At 34.6% G+C, this 18,715-nt stretch overlaps 1 protein-coding gene across 1 annotated transcript in view; it reads left to right on the forward strand.

The window, feature by feature from the left end:
- The first annotated feature begins 6,376 nt into the window (after window positions 1-6,376).
- beta-PheRS (phenylalanine--tRNA ligase beta subunit) overlaps window positions 6,377-18,715 on the forward strand; it is a 110,885-nt gene continuing 98,546 nt past the window's right edge. Inside the window, exon 1 of the mRNA XM_089089045.1 lies at window positions 6,377-6,517. Coding sequence (XP_088945171.1) covers window positions 6,460-6,517 — 58 coding nt within the window. The 5' untranslated portion in view covers window positions 6,377-6,459. The remainder of the gene's footprint in view (window positions 6,518-18,715) is intronic.

The raw sequence follows: 18,715 nt of genomic DNA on the forward strand, positions 1-18,715 counted from the left end.
GGCCGAACAGGCTGAGGCAGCCGCAAGACGGGGAGATAGCCGAACTGTGTAAGCCATAGCAAAGCAGTTGGCGGGTATTTCAAAGGCGTCGTCAACCCAAGTTAAAAGCAAAGATGGCATTTTATTAACCCAGACTGATGACATAGTCCGACGCAGGAAAGAGCATTTTAGCGAGGTACTAAATCAGATGCCTCCAACAACTACTTTAAATATCCCTGAAGAACCACTGTTCGATCTCGGAATATGTTCTGGACCTCTCTTACTTATTCAAGTCAAGGAGGCCCTAAAGACTTTGAAAAACGGAAAGGCTGCAGGCAATGATGGCATATCACCAGAATTACTGAGGTACGGTAAAAACACCCTAGCCAAACCCATATTTAAACTTCTTTCCCGTGTTTGGGATGAAGAAAAAGTCCCTAGTGAATGGTCGATGGCAGTAATTGTAAAACTCTTCAAAAAAGGACAAAAGACTAAGTGTGATAATTGGAGAGGTATTGCTTTACAGTCTGTTGGCAGCAAAGTTCTGTGCCAAATAATTTCTTAACAGGATTCAAAGTAAAGTGGAGAAAGTTCTGAGAGATGAGCAGCACGGATTCCGCCAGAGTAGATCATGTTGTGACCTGATATTTAGCCTGCGAGTCCTGCTAGATGAATCCAATGAATGGCAAGTTCAGCTACTTATAGTATTTATAGATTTTCTCAAAGCCTTCGACTCGATATATCGCGGAACCATATGGAAGATTTTAGTGCATTATGGAATTCCGACCAAAATTGTAAATATAATTGAAGCGCTATATCATGATATCATGTGCGCAGCACAGACAAAGGGTGGCCTAACGGAGTGGTTTTCTGTTCAGTCAGGTGTAAGGCAGGGCTGCATTCTATCACCATTACTGTTTGTCATAGTGATTGATTTTGTTCTCCGTGGATGCAGTTTTAGTGGCGGTATACAATTAAATCCACTGAGAGAACTCAATGATGGTGACTTTGCTGACGATGTTGCGCTTATTACCCACGACCCAGATGATATGCAACGCAACATTAATGAACTCGGTCGTATGGCAAATGCTGTCGGACTCTCCATAAATGCTAACAAGACCAAATCAATGTTGAATGCAGTCATACCTGACTTAGCCGAAGGACTTTTGGTTAACAACGAGGAAATTGAGGAAGTGAGAGAGTTCAAGTATCTCGGCAGCATTCTTACGCAAGATGCCAATTCCGAAAGAGAAATACTGTGCCGAATAACATTGGCTGGGTCTACTTTCAGCTACCTTAGAAATGTTTGGAGAAATAATAAATATTCCCAGAAGTTAAAGCTTAAAATTAATAATAGCAATGTGGTCTCTGTCCTTATGTACGGCTGCGGAACTTGGAGCATCACTGCTCAACTAGAACGATGACTCCAGGCATTCGACAATAATTGCCTAAGGTCTATCATAAATATACATTGGACAGAAAGAATACGAAATGATGAAATCTATCGTATGACAAATCATACCCCCATCCTTGATCTTATTAGAAAGCGGCGATGGATGTATTGGGGGCATATGGTGCGAATGGGGGAAGGACGGCTGCCGCACGATGCATGGTGTTGGACACCCCCCGGTCTCCGCAAATCAGGGAGACCGAAAATGACCCTTGGCAGGTCGCTAATGAAGGAGGCGAAGCTGGCGAGGTCCTCGTTGGAGGAGCTATGGTCGAAGGCTCAGGACAGGTCGTCGTGGCGAATCACTGTTGCTGCCTTATGCGCCCCCAGGCATAGGAGGACCTAAGTCTAAGTCTAATATACTCAGAATTTTTTTTGTTAAGTAAGAGGCTAATTATTTTGTTACTTGTTTTCTATACATAATGTGCCGCTAAAATGGAAACATTCCGTTTCTGGTTGGATTTTAATTGCATTTATATTCTTCACACATTAAAATTAGCATTAGTATTTAAAAAGATTTATACATTGATCACAAATCACAAAACAATAAACTACTGGTTAAAACGTAAAGCATTTATGATAAATAAAAAATGGTATATACACTAGCATTGCACTTAATTCCAATTAGTACATAGTTCCTGCTTATAAAGTATTAATACAGAATATTTCTTGAACAATACAAAAAGCAAGACTTTTAATTAAAAAAATTCTCAGCATATTAATTCAATATATTCATATTGATAATTTAAAATGACATAAGTTATGTTTTTACATAACTCAATTGTTTAAAAACAACCAATGATTACGTACCCTTATAATTTAAAATTCACTACAACGTGATTTTACAAGGGTAAATATTGTATCCGCTATTTATGTATGAAGGAAAAATGTACCCTAACAAATTGATTTATACATTATTACAGACAATTGTAATTAGCCGCTACTTAAGGACTTAGAAACAGTTCTTACAATACGACTTTGTTATTAAAATCTATATACTTGCGATTTTATACCATACAAATTCCATATTTATTAAAGATTTTCAAAATAAATTTATAACTGTACACTTCAGGACTCCTTATCGTATGAGAGACTTACAGGAGCCAATCATCCTGACTTAAGGGAACGATATTATACCGCAAGCTACTTTGGTGAAACTTCTTGGTGTGTATCTTGACTGTTTCTTTCTTTTAAACCCCATATAACTCATACCCGCTTCCTTGTCTTACGCCAGTCTTCAATGTTGCACCCGGCTATTTTTTTTCTTCCCCTAGATGTTATGCTTTCTCTTTATTATGTTTTTTTCTTTACCTTTCTTATTGCTGCTCTGTCTGAGTTAGTACTAACAAATCTCTTCTCTGCTCACTTCAGAGAGCTCAAAATAAGGCAGTGAAGGCTAATTTTCTTCTCCCTCGGCTTTACCATTCCTCTGATCTTTTTAATGATACAAGAATCACTCCTCTGGATCGTATTGTGGGTAAAACCTACCTTTATTTACCGCATTCTGCTTTTCTAGGTATAATTCCACCGTCTCTGCAGCAGTTTTTCTTACAGACAGGCCCAGGTAGGTAAACTTCTTCTTTACGTAGTTCTTCTCGCAGATTTATTTTACCTAAACGATCATCAACAGCAGCTCAGAGGTCTCCTGTTTTTCAATCAGTTCTACTATGGAACTCCCTCCATTCTGATGTATCTCTATTTCTCTCTGTAAAGGCAGTTTCTGTCCGATGTTTCCAGTTTAGAATTTTTTTTTTTATTCTATCCTAATTTATATGTTTCGCTTCTCTTACTTTAATATATTTTTCAGATTTTAAAATCTTTTTGGATTCTAGGCTAATTTATATATATCTCTCTTCTCTTCATTTAAAATCTTTCTCAGTTACATGTTAAATCTCCTTCTAAATCTCCTATCTGATAAATGTCCTTGTCTTGTTCCTGTAATTTTTTGTGTGTGTTTTATATATGTGCTTTATTTTTGTTTTCTGGGGCCCATTTTAAGCAAAGCTTCTTGGGCTTAGTAATTGATTTACGTTTGTAATTGTTTTTTTTTAGTATCAATAAATTGATTGATTGATTAATGGATTGATTGACAACCTACATAAGCAGAGTGTGTTTTGGTTTAGTTCAACTTTCCACTTAAGATTCCTTAAAATTTTTATCTTTATAACCTTAGTATGAGTCCTGAAAAACGGTATGTACATAGTGTGTTTTGATTTAGTTCAACTTCTCCCTCAACATTTCCTGAAATTTTGCCTTAAAATTCTCAGCCTTAATAGCAGTCACCTTAGAAAAAGTAATTGTAGTTACGGCAGTAGTAGTGGTTTTGGTTGGAGGAGTAGTAGTAGCGGTTGGGATATGAGTAGTAGTAGTAGTGGTCGAGGTGTGAGTAGTAGTCATGGGTGCCCTTTAAAGTGGGGGCATGGGGGATCCAGCCCCCCCCCTGGCTGAATGACGCTGCATTATATTTTTATTAATTTTAAAAGAAATTCCACAAAACATTTTTTTAAGAAAAGTAAAGAGCTCTATTAAGCCAAAAATGGGCAAAAATAAAGTCAAGTAGTCTTCCAAGCTCTTCCTTCCAGTATTCTTCCTTTTGTTCGGATGTGTTTGGGAAAATCATTGGCCTGGGGGATTTGCGCTGGTTGCCCTCCAGTCACTTTTGACTATTAAAAGGGCACTAGCTCTCTCAATTTCCAATCGAATGAGCTCTTTTTGAAGTTTATACGACATTTCTTTCTATAAGAATTGCCCTGGTCAAAATACAAATAGTAATTATTATTATTTATTGGAAAACCCCCTCATAAAAAAAAGGAAAAGACGGAGCAATAAACGAAAAAAAGAGAAAAATAAGAAATACACAAACTTATCAGTGGTAATAAGTTTAGTGACGAACGCTTGATCTTAGATCTAAATCAGCTCATAAAACAAATTACAAAGACGAGAAAGAAAAACTCAATTATACACTGCACTGAAGGTACGAGGCATGTTTTTTTTTTCGCATGTGCATTATTGACGAACAAATGGGAAGACCGAAGTAGGTGACATGATCTACTAGCTTAATCCTATTATTTCCGAGAGGAATATCCCCAGGAGACACTAGCTTCCAGTTGAAGAATGTAACTTCGGACTGTTTAACATTAAACTGAAGACCTAATTTTGTATACTCAGATTGCAGCGTTGCAAAAATCTCGCTAATACGCTGGAAAGTGCAGCTCAAATTCAGAATGTCGTCTGCATAACATACAAAAGATAAATCAAGACCGGCAAAGATGAAGGATGTGGGAACAGCTGACTGTGCATCAAGAGGTCCATTATTGAAGATTAAAGTGGAAGAAATAGCACCTTGACGGGTATCTTTTTCGACGTTGACAAAAATATCAGGGGTTGATGCATAGACTTGAGAGCCGCCAGCCTTAGATAATGTGTGAATTATTAGGCGAACTTTAAGACAAGAATACATGTCTCGAAGGGCTCTGATATATCAAGAACTCACTCCACGTTTTGCTGCACGGAATAACATAGCGGTGTGAATGAGAGAATCGAATGCTTTACAAACATCGTGCCCGGCTAACACGAGAGTTTTACCTGATGCATCAGCATCTATCAATGCGTTCGCGACAACCGACAAAGCGTGGGCACAATCGAGATGTGGCTGGAATCCAATTTGGTAAGGTGGAACATAGCATTTTGCGTTCAGATGGTCAATGAACAGAAGTTCGAAAAGCTTACAGAATAACAGTAGTCACCGTTATAGGGTGGAAAAACGAGCACTGGGTGGCGAGTTCACCTTTCTTTAGAATTGGAATGAGATCTCCAATTGAGAAAGAAGAAGGTACAACTACTTCGGTAACAATCATCTGCATCAAAAGACCAGAGAGCTATTTCGCTGCCTATGATATTTTCGCTTTATGATTTCTATTATACAGCATTGGAAGTGCAGATTAGACCAAGTACGCCCCCCCCCCTAAAACTCAGCTTATGGGTGTCCATGCTAGTAGCACTAGTAGTAGAAGTAGTAGTAGCGTGCACATATCGCCTTTTGGTGAGTTGATTATCCCACTCGTCATTCCCTGGAAGTTCTAGCTTAAGGCTCTAAGTTAGTACTGAAATACGCCCTTATGACAATCCGAAAGCACACTGTGTGTTTTGATTTAGTTGCACTTACCCACAACATTGCTTAAAAGCTTCACATGAATGGATTTGGCCTTTTTCAGACGTAAAAGGTCGAACACCGCCTGCTTTTTCTAAAAAAAAACTCTATACAAAGAATGGGTAACTGTATAACCCTCAGTCCTTCCCCAAAAGGCTGATGAGGAGGGGGGATTTATTTTTAAAGACGTAGGAAATTTTACAAGGTTTATGGGCCAATATTTAAATTTTGCGGAGGTAGTTTTGCAAAATAGCTAGTTTTGAACATTAGTGAGTATTCGGTGTCCCAAAAATTGAGGATTAGAGCAATGAGCATTGAAACAAAGAAAGAACTATTTAAAGTTCATAGTAGACGATTAAATCCAAATAAATTTTGAGGGGAATACAAAATTTTTGCATATACCATTAAATTACGGATTTCGCCATATATTTGCCTCTCAGTTCAGCAAATAACCCCAGAAAATAATTTGTTGCTAGAATCTCCCTGCAGTCTGCTACCATTGATCATGATGGCGGCACGCAAAAGCGTTTGCGGTGGCGGGCTGTTGCAATATTTTTGGCGGTAGATCGCTGGTTTTTGGAGTGGCTTTGGGGATTAAGCACATTTACCACATTTATCAGTTACTGAACATTTGTTCTGTTGGATAATTTTGTAATGTCAATCAAGACGAGGCCTTAAATGTGCCTTTTGTTTTTGGCACCAGTTCCTCTTTTTGGCCTCGGAAAAGATCCGATGATTGATGTCGCGTTTTTTTTGCTGTTAACGCAACCCTGTAAGTGCGAATTTTTAAAAGAAAAACAGGATCGAGGATCGAGGCCACGTCTGCCAGTATTGTCCAAATTCATTTTAGCTCTGCTGGAGGACCGTTCATTTAAGAAAAATGCCAACAATTTCAGTTAAACCTGACAAACTTTTTGAGATGGTTGGCAGGACATATAGTAAGTCGCGATGTTGACAATTGTTTTTTGGGCAATGTCTTGATGTTGTCTAGGCCTAGGCTATCTTAATGTTGAGTAGTCTAGGCCTACACACATTTACCTTAATCTGGCGTTTTCAGTTTCCCTTTTTGTTGGCTCCATTTCTTAAGTTCCTGGTACAGAATTTTAAGCCCTATCAAGTCTTTTTCTCTCTAAATTTGGTCTAAGAAGCAGATTTTCTAATCTTTAAGACCTTGTGAATCAAGATTGAGCAAAGTTATGAGGCTCAAAATTCTTGCCTTATGCCTCATTTGAACATTAAATCTATTGCTCAAGGTTTCACTTTGGTAAATTTGCAGCTTTCAACATAATTTAGCTAAGATGAAAGTAAATAGGCCTACATCACTTGATTATTTTTCTTATCCTCTTTCATAGGCTACTTCAAGAATGATTTCTGGGGGAAGTTCCATTTGTAGTCCTAAATTGAGACCAAAAGTAAAATAGTCCATATTTCCTAATCAAAAGTTTAAAACATTTCTTAAAAAACTGGCTCATGAGAAATAATTTCCATTTGTAGCTGATTCAGGAGTGGTAATTATTATTTTCTTTAGTCTTAATAGTAAAATGTTAGGTAAAATTCTACTTTAGCTACTTTTGGCTTTCTTGGAAAGGGGTTAGGTATGGAAAATGAAATTTTCAGGGATGGGTCTACAGGCTAAAGTATGTCCCGGGAAGGTATTTTGAAGTACCTACCTCCACTCTTTTTCCCTCTAGAAGGTCCTGAAATTTGCCTACATGACAGGACTATGCCTATTGAAATTTTGACAAAACAACATTTTACCTTAATTTTCAGTTATCAAATTCTTTTTCTATGGCTTTAGTTCTGAAAATGCAATTCCTGTTATTTGAGTAGAAGTTTATGCCATATCAATGTCTTTTTCAAAATTTAGGAAATGTATTTGCATAGCCTATATTTAAAATGTTATAAATTGGGATCGAGCAAAGTTGTGAAGCTAAAAACAATATTGTTGTACTTCATTTAAGCAGAAGATCTATTTTTAACGTTTATAACAAACATATTTTTAAAGGTCATCAAAGGTCAAGACCCTTTAGAGGAAGGAGTGGAGATAAGTACTTCAAAATACCTTCCCGGGACATACTTTAGCCTGTAGACCCATCCCTGAAAGTTTCATTTTCCTAACCTAACCCCTCTCCATGATAGCCAAAAGTAGCTAAAGTAAAATTTTACCAAATGTTATTTGAAAAGAGATTTATAAATATTTTTAAAAAGAGCTAGAAAGCCCTCAAAAATATTGTCAGTTCTGCTGAGATGTCATTTTCAAGGGATTTGAGGCTCTTTAAAAGTTCTGCAAATTTATTTTCAAAATAACATTTATTAAGATAAAGGAAAATAATAATTGTCATTCCTGAATCAGCTACAAATGGGAATTTTTTCGCACTTGCCAGTTTTTTTTAGAAATAATTTTTTAAAACTTCTGGTTACTATGTACTGTTTTGAGCCCTTTAAGGCCTCAAAGTGTAATTTCTCCGCAGAAGCAATTATTAAATTATGAAAAAGCATAATGAAAGGCATCAAGTAATATATTCACTTTCATGATAGCTAAATTATGTTATAAACTGCAAACTTTCCTTCCCTTTATAACACAAGAATTATGAAAGGTGGTCAAAAGTCAGTGTTCTTTTGAGTTGGAAAGGACGGATGTAATGGCAAAATTGTAATTTTGGGGCTTTTTGCACCCTTGATAAGTAATTAATTAAGCCAAACAAGACTCAGAAATGGATGAAGAGCCTTAATCTCATGGGTAGACATTTTGAACTACCTATCTCTACTTCCTCTCTCAAGAAGGCACTGAGCTTTGATGAAGTTTTATAATCTTTGTACTATAATAATAAAACTTGCAAAATGGATCTTGTGCTCAAGTAAAGGACAAGAAAAGTACCATGAGCCTCATGCCTTTGTTCAATCCTGATTGATAAGGTTTTAAAGATCTGTAATTTATTTTTAAATTCAGGAAACTTCATTCTTGATATGGCCTTTAAACTGTATCAAGGTTTTGTCAGAGTAGTTAATACAATAATACCCCTACTGCTAGGATATGATATAATTTTGAATAAATATTTTGATTTAAATGTGCCTTCCATAAACATGAACAATAGGAACCTAATCTTGGATTGCACACACAAAAAAAACCTTCAGCTTTTTTTTCTTATTAGATCCAGTTTAGACTGAGCCACAGTACATCAGGTAGTGGAGTCAGTCAATTATAACATTATACCCCAGAGAAACATTATCTTGTAGAGGATGAATGGCTTTTGTCAAAAATTATGTTTTATATTCAATATTATGCTTTGCTACTGACAAAAGGTGCTAGATCATGGGTGTATCAAGCTTCTTGTCTAGGAGGAGGGCAGCTGATTCTGTGATGAAGGGTGGGGGGGGGGGGTGGAGCTGGAGTTGTATGGGCAGTTCACAAAACCTCACATTGCCAGCAAGTTCTATCATACCTATGAAGTCTTTATAAATAAGTGATCACCAAAAATCATAAATCATCAATAAGCTTCAGCATTAATCTTCTTAGATTAATGCTAAAAATTTCCAAGACATTATGGATAATTGCTTCTTGTTTGACTTTTATTCTCTCATTCCAACTGTTTATTTCCAGCTTTTTCAACCATCCACCTTTTATCAACTGCTTATTTAACCATCTACCTTTTATCAACTGCTTTTTTAGCCATATCTAGTGTAAATTTGGAGTTCTAGGGGAGGCAGTGGCCCCCCTCCATATGCCCATGTGCTAGATGTAGCAATTTCTTTCCAAGTGACCCCTTAAACATCTCTCTATGATATTACAGCACCCTATTAGGAGCACCTAAAATAAACAAGACATCTCTGTATCCCATGTGAAAAAGGGATTTTGATACTTATCTGTTAGCCAGTACACACTCAAGAATTTGGATCTATAAAATCAGACAATAACTGGTTTATTGTTGTTTATATACGGAGACAACTAGCTTTTCCTCAGTGGAAACCTACATTGTAGCTATATTATAATAAATATTTAGTGAATATTTTGGTAGGTTACATTTTGCATGCAGCCCTGCTACACTTAACCCCCCCCCCCCCTAATGTGCAAATATACAGCCCAAATTGTATATATCCTATCTGTATCCCAAGTGTCTCAATTGTTTCAACCCTGTACCTGTAGATTTAAATTCTTGAGTGTGTACTGGCTAACAAATAAGTACCAGGATTTTCCTTGTTGCTCAAGATAGAGGACTTTAATTCTCCTCGACAGGGTTTTGGGCTATAGTGATTTCAGTGGTGCTGTTTTCATTTTGATCCAATGCTGTTTTGTGGTGTTTCTGGCTATTTTTCAAAATTCTCAAAAAATTTTACAGTTAAGACTAATCAAACTAATAGTTATCATTCCTGGACCAGCTTCAAATGGTAATTCTTACTTGCATAACTGTTGTTTTTCAAAATAGTATCTAAGATTTTGGTTACTACAAGCTAGAGGTTGTTCTTTACTATGTTTGCCCTGAGGGTGCAACCATGATACAATATAGATAGTTTTATATATTTGGGATTGGGCTGGTTAGGATTGGTTGACCAATATCTAAGAAAGCTTTTTCAATATTAAGTTAAACAAATGTTACCCTTACATCCTAGCATATGTAAATACAATTAGTCTGCTTCTCAACACTTGCCTTAGATTGAATGTTTTTTTGATAGAGTCTATCTATAACTTAGATACCTATTCTAACTTTGACTTCTGTTTCTCCTAGATTTGGCAGCATTTTCCAAGTCTAGGCTCAAGATTAAATTGTGTCTATGATTAGGCTTCATTGTTGACCATTAGTGCATTTAAAATTGTTAATGGTGTTCATGGCTAGAATTTTCAGGTTGAATATCATACTTATTAAGGAAATTTAGACGAATCCATTGGTGAAATAATCCACATTCTGTATGGTATAATGGGCATTTTACAGTGATTTAATTATTGAAGCAATGCTTAGCTGTCTGACTGCTGGGTATTTTACCCTATTATATTTGGAAATAGTGTTAATTGGGCGTCAAATCTTTTGATGTTGGCACTTCCTTTTTTTATTATTAATTAGAAAAACTTTTTCCACAAAATAAGTTTTTCAAAAAAAGTTAAGAACTCCATTAGACCAAAAATAGAACTAAATAATCTACCAAGAATACACTCTGTGATTTATTTTAATTTCTGTTTGTTTTGGGTTTCATTTATTTACTGATACTGATTTGCAGTAGTTGTATTCTTGGTAGATTATTTAGTTCTATTTTTGGTCTAATGGAGTTCTTAACTTTTTTTGAAAAACTTATTTTGTGGAAAAAGTTTTTCTAATTAATAATAAAAAAAGGAAGTGCCAACATCAAAAGATTTGACGCCCAATTAACACTATTTCCAAATATAATAGGGTAAAATACCCAGCAGTCAGACAGCTAAGCATTGCTTCAATAATTAAATCACTGTAAAATGCCCATTATACCATACAGAATGTGGATTATTTCACCATTGGATTCGTCTAAATTTCCTTAATAAGTATGATTACTGCAAATCAGTATCAGTAAATAAATGAAACCCAAAACAAACAGAAATTAAAATAAATCACAGAGTCAAACTCAAAACAAGCAGAAATTAATATAAGTATTTTTCTAATCCCCTGTGCTTTCTAAAAGCCAGAATATAATTTGTACTTTACAGAACAAAATTCAAAAAAAAAACTGAAAATAATGTGCATTGTCAGTTTAATATGCATATGCTGATATTTATTCCTTAAAATCTTAATTAATTTTCCATTTTTTAAAGTTATAAAAATGAAAACATTTAAGAGAATTTTTTTCAGTAAAGTACAAATCATATTCTGGCTTTGAACAAATGTTATATTCTGAACAAAATGTCTATCTAAAAATTTTGATTGGATGTGTTTGGGGAAATGGTGGGTGTGAAAGGGGGGTTAGCTGCCCTCCGACCACTTTTGACTATAAAAAAGGGCACTAGCTCTTTGAAGTTCTATTCAAATGAGCCCTTTTTGAAGTTTTTGCAACAATGCTTTCTAAAAAATCTTATATGCCCCCAGGGTATAATTTACAACACTTGCTCTGAGGGCTCTTGGGGGAGTGTCCTCCTCAAAGACATAGTTTCCAGATCTTTCAACTACATTGAATAAAATGGCTATCTCAAAATTTTGATTGGATGTGTTTGGGGAAATGGTGGCAGTGGCGGATCCAGGGGGAAGTGAGCCCCCTCCCCCCGTAACGTAGTCTAAAGTAGTTTAATTTACTTAATTAACGAAATTTTGTGTTAATTGAACTTGCTCCTAATGCAAGTTTATTGGATCAACCTAATTTGTGCCCCCCCCCCCCCCTAAAGAAAGTCCTGGATCTTCCCTTGAATGGTGGGCGTGTAAGGGGTGTTAGTTGCCTTCCAATCACTTGTTTGGCTATTAAAAAGGGCACAAGCCCTTCCAATTTCCAATTGAATGAGCCCTTTTTGAAGTTTTTATGACAACTCTTTTGATATGAAGTTCCCTGGTATAAAAAAAAAAAACAACAATTGTGCCAACATTGTTCTTTACTTAGGCAGCGCTATTGCACTGCCTATGATGGTGTTTCCAGCCTCTCTTCTAGACTGTCATTGGGAGTTTTTCTATTAACTATCAGAGCAAAGAGTATGAGTAACTTACTAGAGTGAGAACTGGCTCCAGTGTTAACAAAATAAACCCTCAATGCCATCTAGCATTTGGTTACACTTAGCATGTTTCAGTGTAATAATAAGAATAATTAGTTTAATTTATGTTGTTGGTGAAATAGTGTAGCCATAAGTGTCTTATCTCAGTTTTTGACAGAAAAATAATTGTAAAGCTTAAAAAAATGTAAATTGTCACCAAAAGCTAGATGGGGTTTATGTTTTTGCTCACACTAGCACCAGTTTCCACTCTTATGAATTATCTATACTCTTTGTATCAGAGCATATAAATTGTGAGCATGAGAGGTATTTGGCTATCTTTGACAATAGATGACTTTGGTGAATTGAACGTTCAAGAATGGATCCAGAAGCTCTGTGATGCAGTGAGAGTCTCTTGAATCATGTTCGTCCAACCATACACTTTTTACAACAGTTTTACCATATTAACACTTTTTACTAACTAAACCACTACCTGCCATTAAATGTCGCTATTTTGGATGCTGTATATTGTTGATTAAAAAGTAAATTTGATTTTTTTTCAACTATTTATCTAGGCAGAAGGTGAAAACACACCACACCACTGGATGTGTCTTTTCATGCTCTTTTCAAATATGCTAATAGATTCCTTTACAAACTTTATATTTAGTCCTTAAAGAGAACCTTCAAAGTGTCACCTTGTTCCTCATTAGAAAATGGTTAAAGTAAATACTAAAAATACCTTCACACAGTAATAAATACATACTTCCTTCAATTCTAAACAGACAAATGTTCAGTCCCCTCTGTGTATTCCAACTATATTTTTCTATAGTGGGACTTTTTTCTATGTTATTACTTTATGGTGAATGTAAATTGATTGATTGGAAAAAAAGAGTCATGATGTGCTTAAAAATATTGTTGATATTTATAGTGGGTTGTATGTTTCTCCATAAGGGGGGGGGGGATACATTTAGCAATACACCTTCATTGTTAATGTAAGTAAGTATTTATGATTGCTTTAAAGTAGTTTTCAGAATTCTTGATGACCATTTTCTATTGACAAATGGTGTCTCTGTAAGGGCTTATAGTAAAATTTGTGAAGGAAACAATTAGTATATTTGGAAAGATGCATCAAGTTGTGTGATCATATTCTAAAATTTGCAAATGAAACTGATATAGAAAGTCCCAGCACAATTTTTACATTCAATACTTTTTGATAATTATTTTTTTTTAATTAAACACACTTCATAAATATATATGATTCAATTCCTTCTTCTGACTGATGCTCATCTTTGCTTCAATCTTTTTTGTTCTTCAAATACATGTTTGACAGTGATATAAAGAAGGTTTTGACGAAGTTGATAAGGACTAGACAACAGTTAAATGGAAATCTTCAGTTTGTTCAATGATCTCAGTCAGATAACACCTTATTGGACAAGCCAGTTAAATAATTTTAAGCAAACAATACACCTGTGTGACGCAATTAATTTATTTTTTACAATCTTCTTAGCTAGTGCTTACTAATTTGTGTGATGGGGAAAGTAAAGAAAAGACAAATTGAATTGGAATCAACTCGTGACTCTACTGATTCTATAACCATACATGAATCAATCCAAAATATTACAGCTAGTCCACAACAGATTTTATCAACTGTTAAACTTATTCAAGATGAAGTGCAAGGTCTAAGGAACGAAATAACAGAAATTAGATCTGAATAAGAAATGTATCCTCCAGGACCCTAAGATTGGAAAGCTCAAGTCGAGCTCATGATGATGATATCTCAAAGCTAAAAGAGGAGTTTAAAGACATATAGTCAAGTTATTCGGTTGAAAATTCTAGACTCGGGACACTTTCAAACAAAATATTAATACTGGAAAATGCTGAACGGCGAAATAATATTATTGCATGGAATTTAAAGAAGAGAGTCATGATAAAATTGCATGGAATTTAAGGAAGAGAGTCATTATAAAATTAATGAACTATTGCTGAAATTTCGTGTTCAATGTGATTTTCAAATCATGGAACAAAATGATAAATTTACCAAGTTCAGATTTAAAAATACAAATGACAAATATATGGTTTTGCAAACGAATAAAAAAATTAGGCACCATGATTTCAGAAAGGAAATACAGATTGAGAACGGCCATATTTTCTCTAAGGTTTACTTAACAGATGATGTCAACAAATCAGTCCGTGAAATAATATCATCTCTTATAAAGAAGAAAAATGAGCTCAAACAGAAAGGTTCACAAGCCTGTGTCCCACTAGAAGTTCTCCATGTGCTGTACTACATCAAAGAACTTGGTGCCAAAAAGAAATTAGATTGGTTCAAGTTGTGATTGGTTAAATATTGTGAATATGGATTCTGTGGTTTGGTTGGGAAGTAACTTGTTTTTCTAATTTTGTTTGATTTTTCGTGTGTAACTAACCTTCATATGCTAAGAAGCGGAAAAAAAAATCCTTTTTTATCAATATCTAGGCGTTATTTATTCTATTATGGCTCACAGCAGAGTGTTATGTTGTTTTCCATGAGAAAAAGCCCATTCGGTACAATTTTCAATGTTTTTCATTTCTGGTGGGGAGGGGGCTGGGAGGAGGCTATTTTCTCGCGTGGCACTATGTGGCACTAAATCTATAGATTAGTGGCACTAAATCTATAGATAGATTAGTGGAACTAAATCTAATAGATAGTGGCACTAAATATATAGATCTGTAGCACTATGATAATAGATAGCGATTTGAATGTAATCCTGTTATCAAGGTTACAGGAATTAGAAAGAAGGTCAGTTTTATTTAATTTGGTTTTTCAAGTCCATGAGATTAATGATATTTCACATTCTTTTAGTATTCCACAAAATAAATATGTATTTTTTAATGAAATAACTCAAAAAAATTCTTATTCTAGGAGGCAACGTTTTAGAACTGTTGGGATGGGTGAGCGGAGGGGTGTGATTGAGAAGTTTTTATTTGATTTGGGTACTGATATTTTAGGCGTTTGTGAGACTTTCCTAGATGAAATTTTTGCAAATAAAATTGATGTAAAAGATTACCAATTTTTTTCATAGACATAGAACCCAGCAAAAACAGGGTTGCTTAGCTGTTTTAATTAAAAAATTATATTCCTGCACAAATGAGAAATGATTTTTTACAGTTTAATATTGAAATGAATTTTGAATGTTGTGTAGTTGAATGTTTTTGCCTAATAATGAAAAACTCTTAATTGTAGTGATGTACCGTCCACCCTCTTCTAGTAAGATAAATTTCATAAGTAGATTGGAAAATATGCTAGTTTACCTTTCAAGTCTGCATATTCCATTCATGGTCCTTGGCGACTTTAACATAGACCGAATGAGATGTTTACCTTCAGATCATTATGGGAATGGATAATTATGCATTACAGTTTTTAGAATGTTCTCTTTCTTGTAATTTATATCCGGCTTGCTTTGTCCCATCACGAGTAGCCGACTCCTCTACTTCGCTTATTGACAATATTCTCTTGCATTATACATGTGAGGTTACGTCTGTGATTATGGATGAATCACCAGATAATTGTATGATTATTTCGGAATATAAGATTCAAAAGACTGATTAGGGAGATCCTTACAAGAAAGAGAAATCTTTCACTTAAAAATATACTTAATTTGAAAGTAGCCCTTGGTGACGTAGATTGGAGTGAAGTTTTAGAAGAGAGAGATCCTAATAGATCATTGGATATTTTTCATAGAGTATTAAATGAACGATTAGACCATCATTGTCCTTATGAAAAAATGCATAAAAAAAATACACGCAAACCATGGATTAATGAGTCACTCCTGAGGTCAGTTAATGAAAAAAAATCGTCTATATAAGATAAGATTGAAATATCCATCACCTGATAATATTATACGATTTAAAAATTGTAAAAATCTGTTGGTGAGAACTCTTAAAACCAGGGAGAAAAGTTATTTTGAAAATTCTTTTAGGAATGCTGATTCACCCAAAAAAACATGGGATCTAGTTAAACAAAAGATCGGAAACAATTGGAATAATTTTCACCCATAATTATTAATAGATAAAAATGGTCTTGAATCAAAGGGACATTCGTGGTCTTGGCTCGATTTCAGCTCATTCATATAAACAATACCTTCTTCAATCAGAATATACAAGTATGTTTTTGACCACAGTTAGTCTTGATGAATTCCAAAAAAATTTAACAGATTTAAATAGAGGTAATTCATTAAGCTTGGATGGACTTTCAACTATTCTTTTGAAACAGCCTGCATCTGTAATTCATATACCTCTTGTTTGTATTTTTAATTTGTGTTTATCTTCTGAGGATGGAAAAATGCCCGAGTTATCCCACGGTATAAAAAAAGTGACGAAACTAATGTTAATAATTACCGACCTATTGCAATACTTTCTCCTTTGTCAAAGATTTTGGAAAAGTTATTTCAAAAAGAATTTTGTCTTATTTGGATAAAAAAATCATTTAGCCAAAAGCCAGTTCGGGTTTAGATCGGGTCGTTCATCTGAACAAGCAGTTGCAGCCCTTTTGCTTAAAACTAATGATTCACTGAATAATGGTAATTGTGGATTATGCATTTTCTACGTATAAAAAAAGCATTTGATACTCTAAATCATTCCATTCTCTTTGAAAAACTGAATAACTCTGGAATTCATGGAAAGGCATTGGATTTAATAAAGTAATATCTACGAAACTGCGGATTCCAAGTAGACCTACAGGGCCATCTGTCTTAGCCTAACTCCCTGGATGATATTGGAGTGCCCCAGGGGTCTATACTTGGAACGTTACTATTTTTGATATATATAAATGATCTCCTTATTTGTCTATTCTATATGGATAGCCTAAGAGTTATATTTGGAGATGATACAGTTGTATCTGTTGAAGCTAAAACCCCTTCATTATTGATCGAAAATATGGCGTCTGAAATGAATTCAGTTAGCCAGTGGTTTTCTTGTAATCGTCTAGTTGTCAATTTGTCTAAGACAGAAATTATGGTTTTTGGGAGATCTAAGCAAGGATTTGCTAAAGTTGGGATTGATGAGTTAGTTGTTTCTGGGTGTAGAATTAGACGGGTTAAGACATATATATATATATATTTGGGGATTATTCTTGATGAGCTTTTATGTTTCCATAGTCATTCTGACCATCTCTGTATAAAATTAGCCCAAAATTTAGGATGTTTACATTGATTAAAATATGTTTTCCTTTTTCAATTATTAAAATTCTTTATCATTCTTTAAATGAATCATACCTAAGATATTGTCCCATTATTTACCTAAATACATTTCCTAATCATTTTAAACCCCTCCAGACATTGCAAAATAAAGCCGTAAGAATCCTTGGTACTGTCTTTCATCGTCCTGCACGACTTCAAAATCTTTGTGAAACAAAAACTTTATTTTTGTTTCTTCATATATTAAACCTTAATCAACTTAGGAATTTGCAATTATGGCTCTGGCATTATGATATTCAGTCTCACCCAAGTTATTTTTATGAATCACAAATCCTCGTCACCCCTATTTGCTCACTCGCCTCTTCGTCGGCTCGTTTTGGAGCGTATAGAATCCCTTTGGTTAATTGTGAAAGAGATAAATTTTCAATAAGATACCAAACCTCTTCTATAGCAAATAGGCTAAAATTAGATAATTAAAATACTAAAAATCTTAATAGCTGATCACTGTTAAAGACTAAATTAGTAGAATATATCATTAATCTTTGATGACTGGGTGATTCTTCTTGATAATTAGTTTCTTGGTATTATTTTTAGATTTTGCCGTGCTTGGGTAGCCTCCTTTGTCCTTCTCTTTCTATATATTATGATGTTTTTTGGTTTATCTTCTTTATCTTTATTTTTGGTATACATGAACTCATTATAATAATTGTTAGCCTTCCTTTCGAGCTTAGCTCTCTGTTGGCTCTATTTAATTATTTGTGTTTGTTTATATTTGTAAGAAATAAAATCTATCTATCTATCCAAGAAAACATATAATTTGTGTTCTCAAATGTGAAAATATGTTAAATTGCCAACTTCGAGCTAGGGTAATTATTTGCATCTTGAACACACCTACATTCTGGACACAAGTGTAACAATTTTACATACTTTTTTCTGTTTTATAGTGGTTTTAGTAAATGACTAGATGTCATACAATAGCAGAAACAAGGTGAAGTTGAATCTGAGTTTTGCTTCTCAATAACTCTTTTGCTATATAGAGCTTTTCAAGGGGGTACTGCCAGGGTGCCAATTCAAAAAGTTTAGGATAGGGACAAGGATTTTCTTTCAGTAAAAAAGAAGAAGAAGATATAAACATAGTTATTTTGAAAGTATAGGGGGGAAGGGCAGTTTTTTTAGTTATTTAAAACACAGGCATTAGTTCTTTATTTCAGATTTTCTCTCCAATTAGTATCCCTGGAGAATTGGATAAACTATCCAAAATATTTTCATGTGAAGAACTCACATGAAGAACTTTCATGGGATAACCAGAATCATGTCAAGCTTTAGGCTAA

Source organism: Artemia sp. Qi Xiang Cuo, chromosome 5 (genome assembly GCF_049724085.1).
Source record: "Artemia sp. Qi Xiang Cuo chromosome 5, ASM4972408v1, whole genome shotgun sequence".
Lineage (NCBI taxonomy): Eukaryota > Metazoa > Arthropoda > Branchiopoda > Anostraca > Artemiidae > Artemia > Artemia sp. Qi Xiang Cuo.